At 42.6% G+C, this 13,151-nt stretch overlaps 1 protein-coding gene across 1 annotated transcript in view; it reads left to right on the top strand.

The window, feature by feature from the left end:
* Positions 1–2,385: 2,385 nt before the first annotated feature.
* LOC137544275 (uncharacterized) overlaps positions 2,386–13,151 on the top strand; it is a 41,689-nt gene continuing 30,923 nt past the window's right edge. Inside the window, exons 1-3 of the mRNA XM_068265331.1 lie at positions 2,386–2,455; positions 2,976–3,104; positions 7,428–7,494. Coding sequence (XP_068121432.1) covers positions 2,987–3,104; positions 7,428–7,494 — 185 coding nt within the window. The 5' untranslated portion in view covers positions 2,386–2,455; positions 2,976–2,986. The remainder of the gene's footprint in view (positions 2,456–2,975; positions 3,105–7,427; positions 7,495–13,151) is intronic.

The raw sequence follows: 13,151 nt of genomic DNA, 5'->3' as shown, positions 1-13,151 counted from the left end.
CATAAGAAAAATATGTTCTGGTCCTTTCTATCCTGGTTCATTCTCCTTCATATTAACATTTTAAAATTAGTAATATATCAATTCAAAGGACAGGAATAAAGTTTAGAGTCAATCAAACACATTTTTAGTACAGAAATATATATATTTACATAGGAAGAGGGACAAAGTCCTGAAAGAGGGACAAATGAGGAGGAAAGAGGGACAGAGGGACAGGGCTCCCAAAGAGGGACTGTCCCTCCAAAAGAGGGACAGTTGGGAGCTATGTAACATGTAATTAAGGCTCTTGGAAATTTGGGTGCAGGATAAAGCTAAAAAAGACTCACCTTACTCCTGCAAAGGTCTCGGCAGTGTAAATTACTATTCCCCCTGCAAGGCCGACATTTACACTGGGGAAAGACGTAATTCAGTTTCCAGCTATTTCTGGTGGCTGAATAATGCTGTTTTTATTGTAATTTGGGCTCAGTCTTTTCTTGGTGCTGCCGACTATCACCAGTGGCACCCAAATTTCCAGCGCTGTTTTTGCCTGATTCGTATAGTATTGTCACGGTCCACATCTGCTGGTGATACCGTTATGAACTTGTTGCATGAACTTCTTCTATTCACCAGCAGAGGTCCTCGAATTCCCTTCAAGAACTCTGGTTTCCTCCTGTTCACCTGCAGGGGGCAAACCTCCTCAGGAACTGCTTGTCCTGCAGATTGCTGTGAGAGAAATTTGAATCTCCTGACTCCCCGCCCTGTTTTCCTGTGATCCTTGTTTCCTTGTACCTTGTATCTTGATTTTGCTAACCCGTGTATGACCTCGCTTTATCTCCTCACAATCCTTTGCCTTGTGATTATTATATTGCCTGATTCTCTGATATTTGACTCCTGCTTTGCCTGACTTTCCTATTCCCTGCTGCCATATACAGTGTGTGTGTGCGTGCGTGCGTGCGTGCGTGTGTGACCATATAGTGTGTGTGTGTGTGTGTATATGGTCCATATAATGTGTGTTTGCATATAATATGTTGCACATTAAAGTGAACCTGAAGGAAAAAATAAAGTGCCCAAAGGGGGCAGAGGCTTCCCCTGCCCACTTGCCTTAGCGATTCAGCGCTGGAACCCCTGAAACCCCTTCAACAAGCCCTTTTCAAAGAGTGAATGTAGTGTCTCCCAGTCCCGTCGGTGGACAAGCCTGTTTGTAGTGTGCAGGCGGATGCCCCACACCTGCTCTGTAGCATGGAGCTGATCGGCCTCAGCTTTTTCTGCCTCCATGCTGCTCCGCAGCAATGAGGAGCCCTGTGAAGTGCAGCCACGCTTGTTCAGGAATGGGAGTGCAGCTGCGAACTTCCGACGGTCCCAGAGCTGGATCAGGAGGAGGATATGGAAATCATTTGGAGACTGCGTAGCTTCCCTCGTAAGTATGTAAATTTTGCCGCCTTCTTTTTACATTATAGTTTTTCTTTAAATGTGGTGGAGTGGGGCAGAGAGAGCAAATTATTTAATGTGGGAAAGGGAATTGCAAGGAGCATATTATGTATTTTGAAATTCTGCATCAAGGCCATGAGGTCTGTAGCAACTCCACTGGTGGTCATAGAAATCATAGCTTTATAGTCAATACCACCATACTTGTAAAGGGGTGTGTAGCTTATTGGCTGACTACAGGTTTTATCAGAATACTAGAATGTGAATAACCTGCTGTTTAAAAAGGAACTCCAATGAAAATAATGTAATAAAGTACTTAATTTTTACAATAATTATGTATAAATGATTTAGTAAGTGTTTGCTCACTGTAAAATCTTTCCTCTCCCTGATTACATTCTGACATTTATTACATGGTGACATTTTTACTGCTGGCAGGGGATGTCAGTGGAAGTAGCTGCTGCTTGCTTTTTTGTCAGTTGGAAACAGCTCAGCTTTGAGGCGCTGACATCACACTGTGGGAGGGGTTTCACAACAAAATCAGCCATACAGAGCCCCCTGATGATCCGTTTGAGAAAAGGAATAGATATTTCATGGGAAAGGGGTTATCAGCTATTACATTTGAGATGCAGTTTAATTCTTGGTTATGGTTTCTCTTTAAATGGGCCACACTTATGCTGGTAATAGAGAAACTGTCTTTCAGCAATCATAAAGGTATCATTTTGGAACATATGTGCAAATAATAATGCATTTAAGTGTTGACCAAATTAAGGAAGTAATTGTCAAATTTGTCAAACTGCTTGAAAAATCAGAAGAGACTGTGTCTTCCTACAGAATGTGGTGAATGCATGAACACTGTGCAATGTGACTATTATTATATTCTTTCATAGAGGGTACATATAAACCTAGACATAGACAGGAAGTAAGAACGGTTGTTTCCAAACAAGGTTTTCTGTAACTGCTTGCAAGTCACTCTGAGCAGACACTATCTAGTGCTCAAACGAGAAGTTAGAAGAACCAGAGCGGACATGCACACTGGCCTGGCTGCTATGAGACTGTAAGTCTAATCGGTTATACATGTTTTTGTGATTTGTGTTACTGTTACAGTTTACAGACCTATAGTTTAATCACTGAGCAAAATTATCTACCACTAAATATGAAAATGTTGAGTAGTTCTACTCAGATAAATGTCTCTGCTAAATATCCAGATAAATGTGTCGGCTTAAAATGTCTTCATTTCCTGTGTTTTAAGGAACAGAGGTTTCTTTTCCAAGCGTTGTTGAGTTTTTTCATACTTAATCTATATTATATATCCTGTGTAGCATTTAGCATCAAATTATTAACTGCTCTAATTTTGGAGATAACTGGCTCAATAAATGACTACTTGGTAACTGAATACTAACTATAAATACTTTAGTTTTCTAAAACAGCATCCTGGTAGACTACAAATAAATACTTCTAGCAAATTGTCATAGAACAGCACATTCTGTGCCTCATTTTTCAATTCATTTCATTATTTACTTATTTAGCTGTTCATTACATATGTATGAATGAATTATTCTTACTGTTTCCTGCAGCTGAGAACTTAATGGAGCAGCCGTGGTACAGGCAGTATTTCTGGCTTCTGGTGTTTGGAGGCATTATTCTCTTCACTGGGATCATCACCCTTGTTATGATTTGTGTGTGTAGGGCTCAGTTCTCAAAACGTAAGTTCTTAAGGAATCATTTTGTATTCATGTTACTAATAAGACCTGAGGGTCATAAATCACTGATTCAGATGTGACTGTTCAATCCCCAAAACATAGTACTATAATAAGTTAGTTGGTTTTCCCCAAACATTGTCCTATTTTGGGGACATTTGACCGTGGTCCTGCTGCATCTCCAAGAGATAAGACTTACTGCAAATCTTTAGTCACCCTGTATTACACAAATGTGTGATTTAATTGTACATTTAGAGCTCCCAAAATGACTGTGAGTTTTACCTCACCTGGCACATAAAACATATTACTTTGAGAGTTGCAATGGCATTTTAGGCAAGTTGCTGGCCAATTTTGAGCAAGATTGTGAGCAAGATAGATAGATAGATAGATAGATAGATAGATAGATAGATAGATAGATAGATAATTTGCACTGGTGGCCATTCAGCAGAAAAGGATGGAGTTGGAGAATGAGGCCTATTCACTAGCTAGAAAACCCACCCACTCTGCTGCTTTCAAAATAACAGGGTCACATGACTGACTTTTCCAAAGTGAATCACTGCATCAAATATGAAATGTGAGTAAGGCCGTTTTCTATGTACTTTCACTAACAAATACCCAGTAGGATGAACATGGCCTTCAGAAGTTCTGGAAGCTAGTTAGAAGAAATCTTTATTAAAGATAACCCGAGGTTTGTTTGTCAAACCTTAATAGGACACAGAGGCACAGGGGCGTTTCTAGGTTCCTGGGAGATCCGGGGCACCCCTGGCACCAAGAGGGAATGAGCTCAGCACACCGCGGCAAAAAGTGGGCGTGGCCATGCTGTGTAAAGTGGGCATGGTCATAGATGGGGCCAAATGTACTTGAACATAGCAGTGGCGTAACTTATATATATTCAATAGGCAGTATTTCACATATATAAGCCCCTCACCTGGCTTCTGTCTTGCCTTTGGCTGGCTGGCCTGTGTGCTGTACTCGGCTGGTGGTGATGCTGTGTTGGCCTGGCTGGTGTTGATGCTGTGCCGGCCTGGCTGGTGACGATGCTCTGCCGGCCTGGCTGATGGTGATGCTGTGCCGGCCTGGCTGGCGGTGATGTTGAGCCGGCCTGGCTTTGCTAGGTGACTTGTTGGGGCTTTGCTGGACTGGGCAATTTGCTGGGGGCATTTGGGGGAGCTTTGCTGGGCTGGGGGCTTTACTAGGCTTTGCTTGGCTGTATGCTTTGCTGGGCTGGGACCAGGAGGCTTTGCTAGGCTGGGGGGTTTGCTTTGCTGAGGGCTCTGCTTTGCTGGGCTAGGGCCCTGGGGCTTTGCTTGGCTGAAGATAGGTAGCTTCCCCCAGCATAGGTTAGATAGACAGCTTCCCCCAGTATAGATTATATAGGCAGCTTCCCCCAGTATAAATTATATAGGCAGCTTCCCCCAGTATAGGTTATATAGGTAGGTTCCCCCAGCATAGGTTAGATAGGTAGGTTCCCCCAGTGTAGGTTAGATAGGTAGGTTCCCCCAGCATAGGTTAGATAGGTAGGTTCCCCCAGTGTAGGTTAGATAGGTAGGTTCCCCCAGCGTAGGTTAGATAGGTAGGTTCCCCCAGCGTAGGTTAGATAGGTAGGTTCCCCCAGCGTAGGTTAGATAGGTAGGTTCCAATATTTACAAAAAAGGTCTGCACACCCTTTTAATCATAGAAACTCAAGTAAGATACTATGGGTGCTGAGTCTGTAAAACGGGCACGAAGTGGCCCTAAATGCAAAAGTATATACAAAGGTAACTCGCACACCAGGCAAAAAGTAAATGCAAAAAGTCTGTATTTCAAAATGTCAATAAATAGAAATAGCGACAATACAAATGGTAAACAATGGCCTGCTTAGCAGACATCACAGTGTGGTGAACATGATACAGATCACACTAATGGAGTCAAATTAGAATACATACAGAAGCATAAACCTAAACATAAATCATAGTAATAGGCTGTACAGATTATATCAAGCGAAATGCACAAAGTCATGACCCCATGGTGAAAAAAGTATACCCTGACAGCGCGCTGTTTCGTAACCTTCGTCAGAGAGTATACACAATAGGCTGCTGCTGGCTGCTGTATCCGAACAGTATAACACACAAGTTTAAATACCTGCATAGACGCCAAACTTTCAGGGGATCCCACAACAACGATCAAACAGGAAGTCGACAGCCTGATTTCAGGTGCCCTTGAGGTTGGCATCATTCCCAAACGATTATATGATTTTCTTCTTACTCCATTTCCTCTAACTCCACTCTTTTACATTCTCCCTAAAATTCATAAAACACTTTCTCATCCTCCGGGTAGACCTATTGTGGCAGGCACCAACTCTATCTTTCAACCACTGGCTGTCTTATTGGATCAGGTTCTCCGGCCTAGGGTTTCTTGCATGCGTTCTTTTCTGTTGGACACAACTGACTTTCTCTCTAAACTCTCTGGCTTTGGTTCTTTTCACTTTCCGGTTCTTTTATGCACAATGGACGTCACAAGCCTTTACACCTCTATTCCTCATTCTGAGGGCATTTCTGTCATCCGGGACAACTTGTCAAAAATGGATTTTACTCCAGCCCTGACTAATTTTCTCCTCCAACTGCTGGAAATGGTTCTGATGAAGAACTACTTCCGGTTTGAAAATAACTTCTACCAACAACAACAGGGAACCGCAATGGGAAGTAATGTGGCCCCCAGCTACGCTAATCTTTTTATGGAGGCTTTTGAGGTCAATTTTGTCTATACTCATCCTCTGTACCTCAGCCATGCTTTGTGCTGGCTGAGGTACATAGATGACGTCTTTTTGATTTGGGCAGGCACAGTGCTTCTGTGTGTATTCTAATTTGACTCCATTAGTGTGATCTGTATCATGTTCACCACACTGTGATGTCTGCTAAGCAGGCCATTGTTTACCATTTGTATTGTCGCTATTTCTATTTATTGACATTTTGAAATACAGACTTTTTGCATTTACTTTTTGCCTGGTGTGCGAGTTACCTTTGTATATACTTATAGATAGGTAGGTTCCCCCAGTGTAGGTTAGATAGGTAGGTTCCCCCAGTGTAGGTTAGATAGGTAGGTTCCCCCAACGTAAGTTAGATAGGTAGGTTCCCCCAGCGTAGGTTAGATAGGTAGGTTCCCCCAGCGTAGGTTAGATAGGTAGTTTCCCCCAGCGTAGGTTAGATAGGTAGGTTCCCCCAGCATAGGTTAGATAGGTAGGTTCCCCCAGCATAGGTTAGATAGGTAGGTTTCCCCAGCATAGATTAGTTAGGTAGGTTCCCTCAGCATAGGTTAGATAGGTAGGTTCCCCCAGTATAGATTAGATAGGTAGGTTCCCCCAGTATAGATTATATAGGTAGGTTCCCCCAGTATAGATTAGATAGGTAGGTTCCCCCAGTATAGATTAGTCAGGTAGGTTCCCTCAGTATAGGTTAGATAGGCAGCGTCCCCCAGTATAGATTAGATAGGTAGGTTCCCTCTGTATAGATTAAATAGGTAGGTTCCCCCAGTATAGATTAGATAGGTAGGTTCCCTCTGTATAGGTTAGATAGGTAGGTTCCCCCAGCGTAGATTAGATAGGCAGCTTCCCCTAGTGCAGGAGAGGGCACTGGGCGGAGCGGCGGGGGGAACGGGCAGTTACAAACTCAACTGTTTTCAGATCGCCCAGCTTCCATGTGTTTCCGACTTCCTCCCCGCGGTGTCCCTCGCATTGGTAATAGCACCCCCTGTGATGTCATCACAGGGGGCTCTGTAACCAAGACGACAGACGCTGTGGGGAGGAAGACGGAAGCACATGGAAGCTGTGCCTGCTGCTATCTGAAGACAGGTTTTTAACTTCCCGCTCCCCCCCGCCGCTCCACCCAGTACCCCCTCCTGCCACTCATTACATCCGGGGCATCATGGCAACAGGTTCCAGGCCGGTGCCCCCAATGAAAGGCCCTAGCGACGTCCCTGCAGAGGCATGTTCTGTGTACAATGACATACCTCCGTGTCCTTCTATTTCTGCCTCCAGCTTACGGAGGCGGGGAGGGAAGGGACACAGGTGGGGGAGCTGTACAATACAGGAGACGGGGAGCGGCGATGAGTGACATGCACAGTTAAATAGCAGGCTAGCATCAAGCAGGTTGTTGCCAGCCTGGCGCTTTTTTTAGGGGGGGGGGCAGCAGAGCCAGGGGGTGGGAGTGGGAGTGAGGCAGAAAAAGAAGGACACAGAGGCATGTCATTGTACACAGAACATGCCTCTGTGTCCTATTAAGATTTTACAAACACACCTCAGGTTCTCTTTAAGTGAATTTAAGCTGAAATACCTTTTCTTTCCATTATTTGTAGGGGTAACAGTGAAGATTCAACAGTCTTTTAGAAAAAAGAAAAGACAGACATCTACAATAATCACAGAGTAAGTTCATTTTCTAATGAGGTTTAAGTGTATGCTATTTGTATTAAAAATAAAATTATGGGAGGAAGAGGGGCTTATAAAAGTTTGTTCAGAAACACACCTGAGAATTCTGGAACTCTAAACTATAGAAAATGATAAGATTATAGGCTCGTACACACGCTTGATAGCCAGCGGATCGCTTAGAAACAGCCTTATCAGTCTGCTGACAGAATGTACACACGCTCTACTATCGCTGGAACGCCCGCCCAGCGGGAGGGTCCGACGGACCCCTTGTTCCAGACTATGAACCTTTAGGTACCAGCTGACAGTGGAATGTCAACATCAGTATATCCATTGCATAGTGCATTATATCCCAAACCTATCCCCAAGTCCTACCATCAATTCAAATGTGACAAACGCACGCACGCAGGAGCCAGCAAAGGTAAATATTGAACTGACAGTCGGGTCTGTCACCGGCTGTTCGGAGGGCTGCAGCGAGACCCCTGAGGGACAGAGGACGGTGTGGGAAGCCTCATTAGGATCCGGAGGCTTCCCCCACCCGAGGTGAGTACCCCCCAGGGGATGTTTTTGAAGTTACAGAGTCTCTTTAAGCTCCCAAGGGCAGGGACTTCCTCCTATTGTTTCTTATTTATCTATCATTTATCACATGATCGTGTACCAATTTTAGTGATCTCTCAAACCACACATTAACTGTGTACTACTACTATGTAAGCTGTCCCTGTCTACTACTTTTTTTACGGTCAAATGGGAAAATGCAGATAAAAAGTGTCACAGGTATTTTTTTAGCTGCTTTCCTCACACACAGTAGTTAAACCTGTGTTTTATTTAACCCAGTGCTTCAAGGGTGTAGGGATGATCATCTCTTTTCCCAGGAAAACATGAAACTAACACCCCCTACTTACAAACAGGTTCTGTTGCGGTAGATTGCTTGTAAGTTGAAGTTGTTTGTAAGTTGAGTCAGCGTTAAACGTGGTGAAACGTGGATAAATTATTTACTTTTGGACAACACTAGATTTAAACATATCGTATAAACTATGTTTTTTTTTGGCTGTTTTCAATGTGCTTTTAATGTACTTTTTAAAGTACTTATAACAGTTTATGCAATACTGTAACAATCAACTACAGAAATATGTAATGAAAAAACATTGTATATTTTGTACATGAAGACTACTTTGTTTGTCTCTGAAATTTTGTAACTCGAGTTGTTTGTAAGTAGAGGGCTATCTGTAGAAGCATATTTATTTGTTATTTCCTTGGCAACACTGATGCTGTCCTACTGTCAAACCACATCTTAGTCATAGGTTGTATTTTGGATTGGAAATGCACCTGGTGCTTTTTCTGACTGGCAGGGAGCGAGCTGAAAACGATTTATATGTTATGCATAGTCATAATTCATTAGGACTTCTTTCAGTGGTATAGCTAGAGATTATGGGGCCCCATAGCAAAACTTTCACGGGGCCCTCAGATGTTGGCACTCTTATGCAATGCCACCTGCACCAAACCTATGGGTATGAGTTAATTGGTCATTTACATTCTTATGCAATCTACACAGCACATAGTTCATGGGCACTGAGACAAAGTCAGAGGGTGGAGAAACACAAGAAAGTTAATGGTGAATACATTCAGTGCCACCTGGGCCCCCTCTGCTTCAGGGTCCCATAGCAGCTGCTATGGCAGCTATGGCTATTGCAACGCCCCTGACTTCTTTCATTTTTCCATATTACACTGACATCAGCGTGATAATTCTGTGATACAGAAACGTGTCATTTCAGGCTAATGTTACAAAATATACCACTTCCTTTTATTTCTCCTATAATGTACTGTTTTATTTTGGAATTTCTTAAGATGTTTGTTACATTCTAAGAAAGTTATGCATTTTATTCAGTAATTAATGCAAGATTTAAAGAAAAAGGAAATATCTACATTAGCTACTCAAATGTGGAAATGTTGTATGAGTTAAAGTGGACCCAATTACAAGATTTCAGAAATCAAATCTATTTTCTAAATTATAATGATAAATAGCAGCCTTTTTTCAGCTGCATGATGACAAATATTATATTGACAAAATGTTTTACATTTATTGGAAGAACCCCTCCCTTCCTTTCATATTGCCAGGACAGAATCTGGCAAACTGGTGGAGTGGGTGGTGTGCTGAAAGGAGGAATTGCTAATGGATGCCACCTGTATAACCCTAGTTATGGAAAGAGAAGGGTGAAAAGCATGCACTGAAATGCTCATAGGCTTGGAGGAGTGTTTATTTATCTTGTATGTGTCAGAGTGGTGCAACTAAATATTTTGAATTAAAAAAATGTTTGGTTTGGGTTGGGTCCACTTTAAATGATAAAAATGGGCCTTATGCAATTCAAGGAGATAAGTAGCTTGCACATCCAATTAATTTAAATTTTTAGTTTCACTTCAGGTGTACATTAAGCATAAAAACAAGCAGGTGTTGCTGTGTGGATGACCCATATAAAACAAATACAATGTCTCATTAATTGATTGAAGGAAAATGACACTGCTTGGCCTTGGTAACAATGGGCTTAGGGTGATGAAAAGTGCAACCGGCCCTGATTGTGGGACTGTCCAAGGATAAAAAGCTGACTGATAGCTAAATGCTAATGCTGTATATACACAGCAACGTGGAGCAGTTCTACAGGACACATCCCTTTTATTAATGCATATTATAAACAACCATGTTAACTATTGAGGTGCAATGCTGAAGGGTGACAAGAGGATTCTTAGTCCTTCCTGGACAGTTTCTCTAATTTATTTGCACCTGTGTCTCACCCTCTTCCTAAAACAAGTTTCTCATCCTTTTCATTCTTCATTTTGTTCTTAGGCTAGGAGGTTCACAGTAGGATGTTGCGGTGCTGCATTATTAAGCCTTATAACGCAGCTTACCGAACTACAATAAGAAGTCTGCGACGTTCATAGTATGACATTAGCGTCGCATTATAACGTGCTGCAGTGCGTTACCTCTAAACACACACATTACCAGGTACATGGAAGCATACTTTTCATTGCATGTATCCTTTACTATACTCACTTAAAGGACAACTGAAGTGTGAAGAATATGGAGGCTGCCATATTTATTTCTTGAATACCAATTGCCTGGAAGTCCTGCTGATCTATTTGGCTGCAGGAATGCCTGAATAACACCAGAAACAAGCATGCATCTAATCTTGTCAGATCTGACAAGTCAGAAACACCTGATCTGCATATGCTTGTTTAGTGTCTATGGCTGAAAGTATTAGAGGTAGAGGATCAGTAGGATAGCCAGGTAACTGGTATTGCTTAAAAGGAAATAAATATGGCAGCCTCCACATACCTCTTGCTACAGTCATCCTTTAATGCGACAGTAACTCAGCATTATTGTGCGTTACCACTTTTTTTTGCATGCGTTGTTACTTTAACCTTGCATCACAACGCAACATTCTACTGTGAACCTAGCCTCATACTTTATTTAATCATACCAATTGTTGGGACTGGGTACCAGCTGAAGAGGTACATGGTCACTGAACAAGGGCAGGCAGACAATATTGTAGGTAATTGTGTGCAACTTTCTTGAAACTATTGCATTGGTGGCGTACTTAAGGATAATGCAGTATAATGGTTTGCTTTACTATTGCTCCTTTACATTATTTTGTCTGTGTATTTCATGTTTTTGTTTTACAATCCTAGCTTCTACTCTTAAGTTAAGCATTTGCAATTTTATGGTGCATCATTGAAATTTTCCTCTACAAATTCAACGAAAATCAAAAAATCAAAAATCAAAAAAAGAAAAAAAGTTAAAAGGTATATGCAGACATTTAAAGCAAGCCCTTAATTAAGGAGACGCTGAACTGACATGTAACATGATGAAATAGCCTGTGTATGTACAGTCCCCATGGGGGTCCACAGAAAATTTTCCAGGGGTGGGCAAAAATGAGGGGGGGGGGGGGGGGGGCAAAGTTGTTATAATTTAAGTAGGCCTCAGTTATTTGGACTGAGTTTTAGGTAAAAGGCTTGTTCGCAGAATATACCTTTAAATAGAGGTTTTCGTGATGCAGGCAGAAGCATCTCAGTGTCTGCTTGAAGCAAATGATACAAGCAGATACTGAGAAGATGTTCCTAGTCCAAGGTCTTAGGCCTACACTGCCCCAGACAAATGGACTACGGGAACAATCAACATGGGCCATATTTATAAAACAACATTCTTGCAACTAGGGCATAATATCTTATTGAATATTAATCGAGTAGGTGTGTGTCCTGACATCACAAGGGATCTGAATCAATCATAGATGGCTCAGTGAGGTCACATTTAACTCTTTCTGGTTCATATAAAGAGGGAGCACGGAGGGAAAAGGGGGGACTCTACTTTCCAGCTATCCGGCTCTCTATGCTTCCTAGTTAGAATACTAGCTTCCTGTATGTATGCTGTAAATATATGTGATGTACATAGGACATAGGAAAGACTATTTATACTTTGAAGAAATCAAACTGTAACACAAGATGCTTAATAAACCCCTTTGAAAGGTGAAGAAGGCTGTCTCCGCTCTATCTCCTGTATGCTGTCGCTGTGAGTTGCAGCTCTGATGAGTTGCTGGTGCCGGAGCTAAAGGTGATTTATTACAGTTGGTGCCGTGAAAACCCTAGGCCAATCCCAGGTCGTTGATTGGTGATCCAGGTGGGCACAAGAGTCAGTCTAATTGAGACTTCTCGAAGCAGCGACTTAGATCTCTGTGAGGCAAGCACAAGAGAACAGGAGAAGCTCAGAGCGAGCTGAGCTGGAAGAGTTAAGAGCGGACTACGGAGGCCAGAGACGAGAAGTGCAAAGCTTATCAAGCAGAGATAAGCTCTGTGCGGAGTGAGTCGGGAAAATCCCAGCGGCAGGGTCGATGTGGGCGCCCTAATTGGAGTGGACGTACACCACACATAGGGGAAGGCAGTCCAAGAGAATGGGTTTGGCCAGATCCCATTAGGACCTTCAGCGCATCCGACGCCTGTGAGGAAAACTTGGGCCAAGATTGCTGGGAGACTCAGAGCTCGTTTCTGGTACAGAGGCCACACACCGCAAGAGGTTTTGATAAGGAGTTGGGCAATATGGAATTGAGACAGCTGCAGTGCTGGCAGCAAAGATGGAGATGTCAGTCAGATAAGCGATAGGTTCCAGATGCCAATCTAAGTTTGGAGAAACACCAGATTCCTGAAATTGTAAAGAGACTAAAACACGAGATTCCTGAAATTGGAAAGAGACTAAAAAAACGAGATTCCGGAGATGGGAAAATGACTAAAAAAACTGACTGAGCAAAGCATAGTGCAAATTGCTAATGTTTTTCTTTCACAAGGTGGTGCTTTTATAATGAAGAGTACCGTGCTGATGGTGATCATAGGTTGCCATTTCGTCCTAGGAGAACGAAGAGAGGACATTCTCATGTATAATAAGGGGTTAATGAGAATGCAAGGCCCAAACATGTTAATGTTGGGTGACAAAGGTACTGATCCTTTCACACCTCCCTCCGCTTGGCACAGATGGACTTAGCGGGGAGGGAGGAAAAGAGCACTGGTGCCAGGAGAAAACAAATTTCATGGCACAATGTGGGTGAAAGGTCTAAAGGGTCAGGTGTGCGGGCAGTGGGAATTGAATGGCAGTGTAAATCTGCTATTGAATGCCACAC

This window comes from Hyperolius riggenbachi, chromosome 2, assembly GCF_040937935.1.
Source record: "Hyperolius riggenbachi isolate aHypRig1 chromosome 2, aHypRig1.pri, whole genome shotgun sequence".
NCBI lineage: Eukaryota > Metazoa > Chordata > Amphibia > Anura > Hyperoliidae > Hyperolius > Hyperolius riggenbachi.
The sequence above is the reverse complement of the archived record's forward strand: the minus strand, read 5'-3'. Positions and strand labels throughout refer to the sequence as shown.